The sequence below is a fragment of the Eschrichtius robustus genome, chromosome 3 (genome assembly GCF_028021215.1).
Source record: "Eschrichtius robustus isolate mEscRob2 chromosome 3, mEscRob2.pri, whole genome shotgun sequence".
In the NCBI taxonomy this organism is placed as follows: Eukaryota; Metazoa; Chordata; class Mammalia; order Artiodactyla; family Eschrichtiidae; genus Eschrichtius; species Eschrichtius robustus.
The window spans coordinates 95,693,495-95,709,005 of NC_090826.1; the positions used below are offsets into that span (position 1 = coordinate 95,693,495).

The 15,511-nt window shown below is 40.2% G+C and overlaps 1 protein-coding gene and 1 pseudogene across 1 annotated transcript in view; both read left to right on the top strand.

The window, feature by feature from the left end:
- The window catches only part of EEIG2 (EEIG family member 2), a 102,210-nt gene that overhangs the window by 46,222 nt on the left and 40,477 nt on the right, over window positions 1–15,511 (top strand). The window contains exons 3-4 of the mRNA XM_068538093.1: window positions 8,749–8,778; window positions 14,069–14,185. Of these exons, the coding sequence (XP_068394194.1) occupies window positions 8,749–8,778; window positions 14,069–14,185 (147 nt within the window). The remainder of the gene's footprint in view (window positions 1–8,748; window positions 8,779–14,068; window positions 14,186–15,511) is intronic.
- Window positions 3,187–4,792, top strand: LOC137761194 (pleiotropic regulator 1 pseudogene; annotated as a pseudogene).

A 15,511-nucleotide genomic window follows, 5' to 3' on the forward strand; every position in this document is an offset into this window, starting at 1 on the left:
AGAAGTCCAAAATCAAGGTGTCAGCAGGGCCATGCTCCCTCTGAAGACAAGGCTTTCCTTGACTTGTAGCTGTCTAACTCCAGTGCATGTCTATGTTCAGATTTCCCATTTTTTATTAAGACACCAGTCATATTGGATTAGGACTTCATTTTAACTTGATTACCTATGTAAAGACTCCTCTGTTTCCAAATAGGGTCATATTCTGAGGTACTGTGGGTTAAGATGTCAACATATTTTTGCGGGGAGCACAATTCACTCCATAGCAGGCACTAAGATTATAATAAACCTGGGGATTTATGCTTCTGAAATTAATGGACTGGCTTGTTACAGGCCACCCTTCCCTCTGAGAACAACCAGAAAAGCTAGACAAAATATTAAAAATAGCTGCTTGAAGGCATCAGAAGCTGCTTCAGTAAGGATTTAAGAGGCTTAGAATCATAGACCAGGGAAGCTTAAAGAGATGAGCCTGACATTTGGCATTGCTTTTACCCTCAAAGCATTTGCTAATTTGTAAGCAGTAGCTAAGGAGCTGAGCCAAAAGCAGTGATGGAGAGGCTAAGAAGCTGAGCTGAGATTCTGGTAATTTTACAGGACTAAGGGTACAAAAATGGAGTCCAGGGCCCACCAGCAGAAGGAGCCTTGGTAAATACCCCAAGCTTTTAGTTGGGACTCTCTAAGCTTTAAGTTGGGACTCCCTTAGCTTTTAGTCTAAGACTCTCTAAGAGTTTCAGCCTAGAAGAAGGAGTATAGTGGGTATAGATCGACCCTTACAAAAACTGAAATTCAACTTCCAATCAGCTCAGTCGCTGCTTGGATGAAGGTTAGCTCAGTCCCTGACCTTACTACTTGCCAGAAGCAAATGTATCAATATATCTTCTCTGGAGGAGAATAACATTACTCTGAGCCTAAAATTATTTCTTCAAGTTGTCACACACACAAATTACCAAGCATACTAAAAGACATGACTACATGACCAAAATCAAAAGGAAAAATAGATAATAAAAACAGACCCATGGAAGGTACAGATTTGGAGAAGATCTAAGACAGACTTTTTACAATAATTGTAATTAGTCAGCAATACAGGACATCAGAGAACTTGAAACTATTTAAAAAATCAAATTGAATTCTAGAACTGAAAAATACAATAACTGATATTTAAAGCTAAGTAGATGAAACTAAATCTCAACAGATGTATTTAACAGCAGGTTTGTCACAACTGAAGAAAACCTTGGAAAATAAGACAAAAGAAAATATCCAGACTAAATCATGGAGAGAAAAAGGGTGGGATACACAGAACAGAGTGTAAGACATGGGAAACAGTGTAAAGGTTTCACACACACACACACACACACACACACAAACACACACATAAAATTGGAGCCCTAGAAGGAGACGTGAGAGATTGTGGCTGAGGATCTTCTAAAACTGATGAAAGATACTGAGCCACAGATTCAAAAGTACTGTGAACCTCATGCAGGAAAAACAACAAATCTGACATGTTTAAAGATAGAAGACCAGCCTAGATGGAACATGGAAAACATGGAAAGGGAAGTCCTTGATGATGAGGTTGGAGGCACTGGATCAGGTAGAGCCTTATAGGAGTTTAGATTTTATTCCAATTAGATTTGGAATCAATTTGAGGATTTTAATAAGGAGAGATGTGATCTTTTAAGATCACTTTTGCTGCTATACGAAGGGTGAATTACAGAGACCACTTAACTGAGTGGAATAGTTCAGGTGAGGAATGCTTATGTTTTGGCATGGAGTTATAACAGTGGAGGTGGTATGATTCAGGATGTATTTTGGAGGTAGACCGCCACTAATGGATTGGATATAGTGAATGAGGGAAACTGAATTGAGAATAACTCTTAGACCTTTTGCCTGAGCATATGGGTAGATGATTGTGCTATTTATTGAAATGGCAAAAACTCAAAGTGGAGCAATTTTGGGGGCAGATAAATAGAGATCAGTAGGCCCATTTTGGCCATGTTAAATTTGAGGTGTCTATGAGACATCAAGTGGACATGTCATGTAGGCATTTAAAATACTACTCTCGGGAGAAGTTCAGACTAGAGATAAAGATTTGAGAGTCATCAGCATACAATCTTTATTTAAAGCCATAGACCTGAATGGGATAAACCAGGGAGAAAGTGTAGATAGAGAAGACAAGAGGCCTAGACCAAACACTTAGAGGTAGTATAAAAGTACTTAGCAGGTACAAGAAAGGAGGAAGAATTCATATATATCACTTCTTGTATACTTTTGGCCAGATCTTAGTTACACTGCCATAGTACAAAAAGCAAGTGGAAAATGTAGTCAGTTACTTTATTTTGGGTAGCCAATGCCCAACTAAAAATGAAGGATTCTATTACTATAGAGAGGGGGAGAATAGATAGTTGGGATACAACTAGCATTCTTTCCACAGAGGTTGAATAAAGGAATAGGTCTTGCCAAGGAGAGTGAGTAGCAGCCAGAGAGGTAGGAGTAAAACTAGGCAATGGTGGCACCTTGGAAGTTTAAAGAGCAAAATGGTATAAGGAAGGAGGCAGAGTGGCCAAGCCTGTCAAATACTGTTGTGAAATTAAGTAAGATATGACAAAGCCTTTGGCTTTAATAAAAATGGAGATCATTGGCAATCCTTAGAGCCACTGCAGAGGGAAAAATGAGGGCAAAAGCCCAATTAGAGTAGATTGAATAGAGAGTGGGATACAGCATATTTGGGTAAATCTTTTGAAGAGTTTCGCTGTAAAGGGGAGCAAAGAAAAGAATTAGCCAGTAGAGACACGGATCACCTGGAGAAAGTTTTGTTTTGCTTTGTTTGATGAAAGGCGCTATTAATGATATGACAGTGACCTAATAAAGAAGGAAAATTTGGTAATTCATAATGGAGTAGATCTGGTGGCATGGCCACAGCCTCACTAAACGGGCAGGGAAGGGGAAGGATAGCAAATATTCATGAACAATAGAATTTACCATAGATTACTCTTCAGCTTATTTCAATTCTCCTCTTTAAAGATGGAAATGGTAGATAATGTGTTGTGTATCTGGTTTATGAAGGAAAGATAAGAGACAGCTCCATTCAGCAAACACATTTTTAAAAGTGAGTGAGGAGAGCTGTGGTGGCGGTTTCCATCCTGTTGATTAGTATTTCTTCCCTGCCGGAGCAACTACATAAACCATGGTGTCATGGTTGAGGAGGTACAGAAACATTCTGTGCACTCGCTCGTGTTCAGGTCATTGAAGAGAACCCATGTCATGTTTGTGGCTGATAATGGAAAACCTGTGCCTTTGGATGAACAGTCACAAACGAGAAATGGCAATCAAGCTGCATAATGAGTATGGTCCTGTGTTGCATATGCCTACCTCAAAAGAAAATCTTAAAGAGAAAGGCCCTCAGAATGCATCAGATTCATATGGACACAAACAGTATCCTGCCAATCAAGGACAAGAAGTTCAGTGTTTGGTGACAGGTACACATCCATATCCACCAGGACCTGGGGTTGCTTTGACAGCAGATACTAAGATCCAAAGAATGCTGAGTGAATCAGCTGCACAGTCCTTAGCTGTGGCATTACCTACTTCTCAAGCCAGGGTCGATGCAAACCGTAGTGCACCTGCTGGAGGTGAACACCGACACCCTGGGGCTTCTGACCAGTCACAGCCTGCAGGGGCGGTTGTTATGGATGGTGGCAATGCCAAGAACTCCACACTGATGGCTAAAAAAGCCCCTACAATGCCAAAACCTCAGTGGCACCCACCGTGGAAACTCTACAGAGTGATCAGTGGGCATCTTGCCTGGGTTTGATGTATTGCTGTGGAACCTGGAAATCAGTGGTTTGTTACTGGATCTGCTGACAGAACTATAAAGATCTGGGACTTGGCTAGTGGCAAGTTAAAACTGTCATTAACTTGGCACGTCAGTACAGTGCGTGGTGTGATAGTGAGCACAAGGAGCGCGTACCTGTCCTGTGGAGAAGACAAACAAGTCAACTGCTGGGATCTTGAGTATCATAAGGTTATAAGGCACTCTCATGGACATCTGAGTACAGTGTATGCTTTGGATCTGCACCCAACAATCAACGTGCCAGTGACCTGTAGCCAAGACTCAACTGCACGGATTTGGGATGTGAGAACTAAAGCCAGCGTACACACGTTATCTGGACATACTAACGCGGTGGCTGCAGTGAGGTGTCAAGCTGCAGAACCACAAATTATTACTGGAAGCCATGACACTACAATATGATTATGGGATTTGGTGGCTGGAAAAACAAGGGTCACATTAACAAATCACAAAAAATCAGTCAGGGCTGTGGTTTTACATCCAAGACATTACACATTTGCATCTGGTTCTCCAGATAACATAAAACAGTGGAAATTCCCCGATGGAAGTTTCATTCAAAATCTTTCTGGTCACAATGCTATTATTAATACCCTGACAGTAAATTCTGATGGAGTGTTTGTATCTGGAGCTGACAGTGGCACTATGCATCTTTGGGACTGGAGAACTGGCTACAATTTCCAGAGAGTTCATGCAGCAGTGCAGCCTGGGTCTTTGGACAGTGAGTCAGGAATATTTGCTTGTGCTTTTGATCAGTCTGAAAGTCGGTTACTAACAGCTGAAGCTGATAAAACCATAAAAGTGTACGGAGAGGATGATACAGCAACAGAAGAAACTCATCCAGTCAGCTGGAAGCCAGAAATTATCAAGAGAAAGAGATTTTAATGTGGCGTTGTCTTCATGGTGGTTCCAGTTTTGTTTTTTGTTTCTTTTTAAGCTTGGTGTTGATGAGAATATCCAGTCATTTGTGCTCTGGCTAGGAATGTAAAGCAAAAACTCACATGCCTGAATCATTGCTTTTTCATATTTTACAATGAACTGACCTCTCCCCATGTTTTTATTTCTAAAATAAACAGTTTGAGATCCTGGGAGGTAAGATGCAGATATCAAGCATATGTGGGTTTGTTGAACATAACTCTCCTAAAGATAGAATGATTTATCACTTTTATTAAAACACACCTTTTTTTTTTTAACTTACAAAACTGCTTACTGTAGTAGGACATGTTTTGAGGGGAGCAGTCTTTCTTTTTAATCCTTTAAAAACTGATATCTGTGACTGATAATTTGGGATTAGAGGATTTGAAGTCTTAACTTCTGTATGTTTATTCCACAGTTTTTGAGTGCATGTTCTGTAAAGTTCTGCACTAGATACTGTTCAGGAAGTAGACAGGTGAGGTGTGTCTGTCTTTTAAGACAGGGGTCCCCAACCCCGGTACTGGTCCGTGGCCTGTTAGGAACTGGGCCGCACAGCAGGAGGTGAGTGGCGGGTGAGTGAGAGAAGCTTCATCTGTATTTACAGCCGCTCCCCATCACTCACATTACTGCCTGAGCTCCGCCTCCTGTCAGATCAGTGATAGGATTGGATTCTTATAGGAGCGCGAACTCTACCGTGAACTGTGCACGCGGGGGATCTAGGTTTTGCGCTCCTTATGGGAATCTAATGCCTGATGATCGGAGGTGGAGCTGAGGCGGTGATGCTAGTGCTGGGGAGTGGCTGCAAATACAGATCATCATTAGCAGAGAGGTTTGACTGCACAGAGACCATAATAAATCAATTGCTTGCACACTCATATCAAAACCCGATCAGTGAGTGGCAAGTGAAAACAAGCTCAGGGCTCCCACTGATTCTGCGTTATGGTGAGTTGTATAATTATTTCATTATATATTACAATGTAATAATAATAGAAATAAAGTGCAAAATAAACGTAATGCACTTGAATCATCCCGAAACCATACCCCCCCCACCCCAGCCCCAGTCCATGGAAAAATTGTCTTCCATGAGACTGGTCCCTGGTGCCAAAAAGGTTGGGGACCGCTGCTTTAAGACTTCCACTTTAGTACCTTATTACAGAAATGCTGTCATAGAGGTACCAGCAAAAAGCCAGGATAGGGCTTCCCTGGTGGTGCAGTGGTTGAGAATCCGCCTGCCAATGCAGGGGACACGGGTTCGAGCCCTGGTCTGGGAAGATCCCACATGCCGCGGAGCAACTGGGCCCATGAGCCACAACTACTGAGCCTGCGTGTCTGGAGCCTGTGTTCTGCAAAAAGAGAGGCCACGACAGTGAGAGGCCCAAGCACCGCGATGAAGAGTGGCCCCCGCTCGCCGCAACTAGAGAAAGCCCTCGCACAGAAACGAAGACCCAACACAGCCAAAAATAAATAAATAAATTTATTTTTTTAAAAAGCCAGGATAACACAGAGGAAAAGCCCATTTATTTTCCCTGAGGAGGATTATGGAAGACTTCATAAGAGTCAGTGGTGTTTGAGCTGAGTCTTGAGAGAGGTCAGAGAAGAAAAAGGGTACTCTAAAATGAGGTGTGAAGTGACAAACCAGACATGTGAGAGGTGTGTGTCCCAGGAGTAGAGAGTTGTCTGCTGCAGTTGAATGAGAACAGCTGGTGGTGGCAGGGAAAGTTTATGTTTTGAGTTTCAATTGTATTCCACAAGCAGTAGGTTACCAATATAGGTATCAAACCCTGGAGAAATAACTGGAGATACCAATGGACGTATTTGAAGCTATAGCAAGGGCTGCAGTCTTTTGTGAAGACTTCATAGAAAAGTGTTACTTAAGTTTCTGATGCCTGTGCCTCTTTCTGGCATATACTGAGTTTTACAAACCCTGTCCTTAGGATCCTGATTCCCTATCAGGCAAGAAAATTTGTCACACTTCACTTTCTATAGTTAGAAAACAAAATTACAGGAACAATCAGTTTAAAATTTGTTTCAAATTAAGAAATTATACCATAATTTTGAATAAGCATTTCCAAATATACATATCCCATCTTGCATGCTGTAGGTGGGAGTGTAGTTGTTACAACCTTTGGTAGTTTTCCAGAATATACTGAAGATGCTTGGAATCTTTGGCTAACTCTTCATTAGAAATGAAATTACTGGGCTTCCCTGGTGGCGCAGTGGTTGAGAACATGCCTGCCAATGCAGGGGACACAGGTTCGAGCCCTGGTCTGGGAAGATCCCACATGCCACGGAGCAACTAGGCGCATGAGCCACAAATACTGAGCCTGCGCGTCTGGAGCTTGTGCTCCGCAACAAGAGAGGCCACGACAGTGAGAGGCCCGCGCACCGCGATGAAGAGTGGCCCCCGCTCGCCGCAACTAGAGAAAGCCCTCGCACAGAAACGAAGAAAAATAAATAAATAAATTAAATAAATAAATAAATAAAAAATTTAAAAAAAGAAATGAAATTACTAGGAAACTGCCTAATGGGAATAATCTGACAACTGTACACAGCAAATTTATTTCACCTTTGTCTTTAATTAAAACTAGCCCTGGGCTTCCCTGGTGGCACAGTGGTTAAGAATCCACCTGCCAATGCAAGGGACACAGGTTCGAGCCCTGGCCCGGGAAGATCCCACATGCCACAGAGCAACTAAGCCCGTGTGCCACAACTACTGAGCCTGAGCTCTAGAGCCCACAAGCCACAACTACTGAGCCCACGTGCCACAACTACGGAAACCTACACACCTAGAGCCCGTGCTCCGCAGCAAGAGAAGCCACGACAATGAGAAGCCCACGCACCGCAACAAAGAGTAGCCCCTGCTCACCCCAACTAGAGAAAGCCCGCACACAGCAACGAAGACCCAATGCAGCCAAAAAATAAATAAAATTTATTAAAAAAAAAAACTAGCCCAGATGTCCTAACAATAAGGGACTGGTATAATAGATTATGGTATCTTCATGTAGTTTCTCTCCATTAAGAGTGAGAAATATCTGGAATAATATGTCCAAATTTTACTCTTATATAAAAAAGGAAGCTGTGCAAGCATTTTTTTTTGGTAGAGTAACTTGTTTATGCTCTAAAAAATAATGGACAAGTAACACCACATTGTTATCAGTGGCTTTGTGAGAATGGGATTATGGGAGAACTTTCATGATTGGCTTTATATATTTCTATAATGTTTTAATTTTCTATAAGCATGTATTTTGTAAACTTAAATAAAGAAAAAAAAAACCACTAGAAAAAAAAAGTGAGTGAGGAGAGGAGAATTTGGCCCTAATTTTAATGGCAAACACATAATACAGAGTACGTATACTGTATACTAAGCAGTGTTCTAAGTGTTTTACACTTAATTCTTGCATCTGTGTGATGTCCAAAATTGAGGGATTTGGCAAATTAATGTAGTTATATATTTTAAAGTAAAATGTTAAGATATATATATATATATATATTATATATATATATAGATATATATATATATATATAATATATATATTTTGGTTTTTTTTTTACTTTTTTTTTACACATCTTTTGGACAATTCCTGAAAATTGATAACAGTGGTTGTCTCTGGGGCGGGGGTTTCAACTCTTTTTGAAATCTTTGTACAATATATTATTAATATGCTTAACTCAATAATTAATTTAACCTTTCTTTGGTGATTCATGTTCTTGCAATGTGTCCAGGACATTTTTGGCAGTTTCTTCTTCAGCAAATTGATTAAGTATTAGCTTGTCTTCTCACCATTTGTCTCCTTCAGATTTAAGTTAAATTCTAAATAAAAATTCTGGTTATTTTCAGGGGGGCAGGGGACATCCAAACAGTTGGATTTAAGATCATCAGAATTTTACTCTATATTTGCTAGCCTATAAATATCTACCTCAAAATTATTTGACATATATTTAATTTTAAATCTTTAGTCATATGATATCCTTATAGTGTTTTTTATCTTTGGCAGGAATTAAAAGGTGGAAAAGCTTATGCAAAGGTAAGTTGGTGTTCTTTAACACCTCTGGAATTTGTAATATCATTCATTGCTATTTATAAGCTTAAAAATTAGATGGTTTGCTTTTCTAATTGCTGTTTAAGCTTGGCTGTTTTTAAATAAAGCAACTCAGAGATTGAATAGTTGGATCCAACAATAAATTATAAGCATATTCTTTCTAAATGTTGATTATGGGATGTTATTCTTAAGTTTCAGTTTCCTTACTAGGAGGCAATCTCTGGTTTGCAGTAAACAATAGCAACTGTTAATTCAGTTTCCCTTGGGAAGTATTCTCAGTCCCACCCAACCCCCAGTGGAATAGGACTCCCCCTCTGTGCTCTCTTAGCACTCTGTAAACATGATCACTACTATCCTTTATACTTTTACTAGCTGTATGGAATTACTAATGAATGTGCTCACTTTTTTGCTGGATAGAAGGAATTAGTAATTAATAATACTACCAGAAACCCAACTCTTTTATTTCTAAACCTCTTTAATCTCTAAACCACTTTTTTTTTTTTATTTTGGCCACGCTGTGTCACTTGCAGGATCTCAGTTCCCTGACCAGGGATTGAACCCGGGCCACGGTAGTGAAAGCCTAGAATCCTAACCACTAGGCTACCAGGGAACTCCCCACATACTCCTCTTGTATTTCTCTGTGATGGTAGCTCCATCAGTCTAGTCATCTAAGCATCTAAGCCAAGAACCAGGGCACTAGTTTCAACTATCAAATCTACCTACCCCTCTAAAACTAGTTGGCTGCAATATCAGTTAGGATGCTCTTTGGTACAAGTAACAGAAAACCCTCCTCACCTAGAGATTTTTTTAATCTCACAAAACAGGTAGATATGAGATAGAGCTATAGATGTGAGATAGAGCTGCTCCAGGATTGGTTAATCCACTGACTAAAGAACATCATCAAGAATCCATGTTACCATTCTCTTTTTTTTCTTACATTCTGTATGTGATGGCTTTGTCCCTGGCTAGCTCCCTTCATGGTCAGGAGGTGGCTAGCTGCTCAAGTTTTAGTCAACATATTCACATATGACAAAGCCCAGCTGCTTCCCCATTTATGACTTTTTCAAGTGGGAAAACTTTTCCTACATGTTCCCCAGAGGATTTCCCTGTACCTTTGATTGGACACAACTGGATCATATGCCCACTCCTAAACTAGTCATGGGCAGGAGGAATGGATTGCCATGGTTAGCTTAGACTAATCACAACTTAACAGTCAGCTAGAGGTCGGGTTACTTTCCTTGTGTACATGGATGAGCTAAGAGTGGACACTTGAATAAAATCAGGACTTGCTAGCAAGGAATATCAGGGCATTGAATGGTGGGTAGGCAAAAATCGGTCTGCTATGACTGACAGATCTTGATTTCTCCCTTCTAAAAAGCTTTTGAAACCATCTCTTCTCTCCAGTCGCAAGACCACTGCCCTAGGTTATGCCTTCATTATTTCTTATTTCAAACCTGCATTGGCCTCCTATCTTTTCTCTGCCTCTGTCGTCTCCCACCAGTTCATCCTCTATATTATTGCCAGAGGGATTGTTCTGAAATTCAAAGATGATCATATCCTTCCCCCACTTTTAGTCCTTCAGCAGCTCTCTATTGCCTGTAAAGGCAAATGAAATGAAAAGTCTTTAACCTAGCATATTGGACCCATCTTGGTTTGCAAATCATCTGTCTGCACACTCACCCACTCACTCACTCATCCTTATGCTTCAGACATACTGCCCAGAGAACATTCCTGGAGTGTGCCGTGCTGTTTTAGCCTTGTTGCCTTGTGACTTGATGTTTTCCCTGCCATGCATGTGCTTCTGTCGACTCATGTATCATTAAGAACTCAGCTTAGTCATCCCTCCCCACTGAGAAATTTTCTTTTCCTCTCTTTCTTGTAATTGTGCCTTCCTTTATCACAGCACTTATACTTTTTTATGGGAATTTATTTCCTTTTCTATCTTCCCTTATGAGTTCCTTGAGAATAGGAATAATATACATTCCTAATACCTAACATTATCTGGAATGAAGATGCTCAAAATTATTTGCCAATTGAAAGAAGCTCTACCACAGTTATACCTACAATATATATATATATATATATATATATATATATATATATATATATATATATATATGCCATTTTATTGAGACAGTTATCTCAGTGAAACCAAAGAGAAAATCATAAGGAAATATGGACTCTCTTGTACCTCATTACAATGTAAGCTCTTGCAAGACGGTTCTTATCTGTCCTGTTCATCACTGTTTTCCAGTATTTAAAGCAGGGCCTGGCACATAAAAGGTGCTCAGTAAATGTTGACCTTAGCATGCTTTCTTAATGGGGACTGAGCAGATTCTTTTTTTAAAAAACTTGCTTTATGCTTAGTGACTGTAATACCAGCATTCCAACAGTGGATGGTAAGCCAAAGGGCTGTTTTTTATTCAGAAAATACGTGTTAACTGTCTACCATGTGCCAAGCATTGTTCCTGCCACTATTTTTTTTTTCAATTTGTTGCAGAGAAAAATGTTTATTTAAAAATTTCAAAATACTTTGTATACCAGCCCTAACTAAAAGTATTTTTTAACTATACTGACATGTACCTGAACCCTTAAGAATTCATCTTTTTCCTCATTATATATATTTTTTTCTTTCAACATTTTATTAACACTCCTGTTGTCTCTTTCCACCCCTCATCCCAGGAGAGGAGGGAGGTACCTGACTGGTGAGGTTGCAAGGAGTTGAGCTTGTCTGCCAGAGACAGGAGTTCTGATCCACTGTCTGCCAAGTACAGGAGCACCTGTGTCCCAGCCTGGGCCTGGTCCTAGAAAGTCTGTCTCATTCAGGGAGAAAATATTTCCTGCCACTATTTTAAGTATTAGAGATACAGCAGTAAACAAAACAGACAAAAATCCGTGACTTTGGGGAGCTTACATTCTAATGGGAGATTGAGGGAGGGGGACAGACAATAAAATAAATATGAAATGTGTATATACATGATGTGATGATAACTACTAAGAAAAATAAAGCAGATAAGGGGTAGACAGTGACAGCTACAGGGCAGGGGAGGAGGGAGCCAGGCATGTTCTAGAATGGTCAGGGGAGGCCCCTTTAGAGAGATGACATTTGAACATAGACCCTAATGCAGTGAGGAAGAAAGCTGTGAGAAGATCTAAGAGAGAATGTGTCAGGCAAAAGAACAGTAAGTGCTAAAGGCCTTGAGGTGATCTTGGCATTTTTCAAGGAAAAGGACCTTGTGGCTGGAAGAGCGGATGAGGAGGAGAGGGGGAAATGAAGTTGACGAGGTGGCCATGGACAGAGGAATCAGAGACAGTCAATATAGACAAGTCTTTCGAGGAGTCTTACTCCAAAGGGGAGTAGAAGAATATTACAGTAGACTGGAGAGAGGTGTGGCATGAGGTTTTGTTTTCTTTAGTTCATTAAGATGGGAGAAAATCCAGCATGTTTGTGTTCTGGGAATGATCCATAGAGAGGGAAGAATCCCTGAAGCGATGAACTTGAATAGGCGAGAGGAGAGTGGTTGGCCTTGGATGGGAGCACAGCCAGCTCACTTACAGTAAGTGGGAAGGTAAATATGTGGGCACAGATTCAGGTAGGCGAGTGCATGTGGCTGGTGATAAGAGCTTGTGGAAGTTGAATGCTCTTTTGATTGCTTTTATTTCTGAGTGAAATAGGAAACAAGGCATCAGCAAAGAGTGTGGATGGAAAAGGTATTGGAGGTTCAAAGAGAAAGGATAATGTATGAAATAAGGCACGTGGATGATGTGTGATCACACAGCCCCAGGAGTCTTCCCATGTTCATTTGGATGTGGCTTTGCCCTGGACATATCCAGGCTTTTTGCCAATCTCTTGGACCCCTAAAAGAGGCAGTAAGACCAGAGTAATCATGTGAAGATTAGGTAGATATTACCTGTGGCTTGATATGTTCCTGACTTACTGCTTTTGGAGCTTGTGGTCCTTCAACAGGTCTCTTAAGTTCTTATTCTTCATTCTTCTTATACCAATTAAAAACCACTAAAATAATGCTCCATCCTACAATAAAAATCTTCATCTTAAATGCCATTCATATGTTCTTCACTGCATGTCTTAAAGCATTGAAGCAGGCAACTTAAAATCACAGCACTCAACTTAAAATCACAGCAGGGTTTGACGTGTATAATACTTTTTATTATATATTCAGGGAGATGTACTTAATCAATTGCAAGCTCAAAACATTTTTTTGTTAATAAAAGACTATATACACTTAGTCATATAGAATAGGCTGTTCAAAAAATAATGATATAAGGGAGTGATTTTTTGTACCACTTGGAAATGAGAAGTAGGGTTGAGCAACATCAGAGGAAAGACCATAGGGTCATCTTTGGTAGCTGCAGAAAATGGGGACCAAACCCGAGTAGTAATAAGAGGGAGGAATGCATTTGAGCTGAGCTTCTGGGTAACAGCAGAGAAGGTTGGTGTGGGGAAGGAAGGAAGAAGGCTTCATAAAGAGAGATTCAGCTCACGGGGGACCAGCAAGGCAAATGTTGTGGATATAGAGCTTACCTTTACCACCTTTACCAGCAAGGCAAATGAAGGTGGTAAAGGAGGAGGAGCTTGTACCAAAGAGAGTATGTGATACACTTAAATCATTTCGCTCTTGGGTGGGCAGTGAGAACTTAATAACCTGCAACTATCTGCAGTCACCAGTGGTTAACTGGGAATAGAACCAGACCAGAACAGGGAGAGGAGAGTCTGAATGGTTTTCTCTGTGTGTGTGCAAATGACCATGACTGGTCTGCTAGTATTTCCCATAGAGCGGTGTGAGCACCACTGCTACTTGCAGTGATTTCAGTTGTTTAATATGCATTATTTTTACATTAAGTTATATATTTTAATGTGTGCAGAAAAATACATTTAGCAATCAAACATGTGATTTCAGAGATCATATTGCTTAAGACAAGAGTAGAATAGGTAATACATTTTTACAAAAAGGGAGCCAATTTTTTAAGACACATTGGGGTGGCCAAAAAGTTCGTTCGGTTTTAAGTAAAATAAGACACATTTTTCATTTTCACCAAGAACTTGATTGAACAACGTATTCATTAATCGAAGAAACTTTTTGGCCAACCCAATATTAAGCAAAGGATAGAACAGGTGTTGTTAAGTTGGCAAAAACTGCAAACAACTGAAGCTTGAGACCACTTGGCTAGAGCATGGGTTGAATGTTTATTTTAAAGATAATATGATAGAAGCCTAGTAGATATTCTATTAATATAATTATCTTTCTTTTCATAGCTGGGCTTTGCAGATCTAAACCTGGCAGAGTTTGCTGGATCAGGAAATACCACTCGTCGCTGTTTACTGGAAGGCTATGATACCAAAAATACAAGACAGGATAATTCCATTCTTAAAGTAAGCACGTTTCTAGATTTACATGTCAACAAATGAGATTCTCTGCCTTTAAATAATCGTAGGTATATACTGTCAAGGGCAAGATGGGAATCAGTATTGAGATCATAAGCTGAACATACCACTGAAATACTCACCATGTAGAAGAAAAAACTGTCCAAATCACAGAAGCACTGAAAAGTAACAAATGTTCACCTTCATGATCCATGGTGCTGTAAACATTCAGGGAAGAATGCACACAACCACTACAGCCTAAGGGCTCAATGAGCGGAAGGAGCATCTTAAATGAATACCTTACAATGCTTATAGCTCCCAAGACGTGATTTCCAAAGCAGCTGTGGTGGGCACATAGAAGTCACTGGGTTCTCTCGCAACAAGTGAAATGACAGGTGAAACTCACTTTGGGCATCTGCCCTACTGTTTCCAAGTACCTTCAGGAGCCATGTATCCTGGTGAACCCAGAGGGAATACACACTTCAGAGAGCTGGAGTATTAAATGAAACCAGTAGAGAAAATGTTTGTAAGGTACCTTGCATCTAGTAAAACTCACGGGATAAACCTTTTGCTGTGTTTTAGTTAGGTTTACCCCGTTATGGTAAGTTATCTAACGATAAGAAAGGAAAATAATCCTGAATAAAAACTGAATGGTCAGAAGTTAGTGGACAAAAGAATTACCCTATATCTAACAGTTTTCAAACCCCCTTAGCTTATGCCTGGCACTTAATAGATTCTTAATTCATGACTACTGTTAAGGTTTTTGTTACTATTACCATTATCATTATTATTCCCAGAACACAATAAGATCCTATGGCTGATTCTTAAAAGGCAATCAGCACCTAGAGAATAACAGCATTTCAGAAAGCATTAACAAAGCTTTAAATTCTGGTCCAACAAAAAAATACCATTTCTGAATAATAGTACTCTAGGTATTCATTCATTCATTCATTCAACCAGAATTTTTTGAGTAGCCATAGGTTTAGGGAGCTTAAGGAGCATAATCCCAGCCACGTGGCAGGAGCGTGGATTATGGCATCAGGGCTCTGTGTTTGTTCTTAGATCTCTGGAGCCCTGTGTATGCACTTCACCTCTGCCCCACTGTTTCCTCCTCTGTAAAAGGGGAATTTCAGTACTTGCCCCAGGGACCTGTTCTTGAGGCCTAAATGAGTTACTGTATGTGATTTTGCCAACACTAGTTGTATGGAACAGAAATCCCTCAGGTTAGCTCATGTAAAAGGGAACTTTAGTTCGAACACAAGGACGTTTCATAGAGCCCTAGGATGGGAAGTTACAACCAGACCTGAACTCCCAGGAACTAAAGGAGCTTTCTAG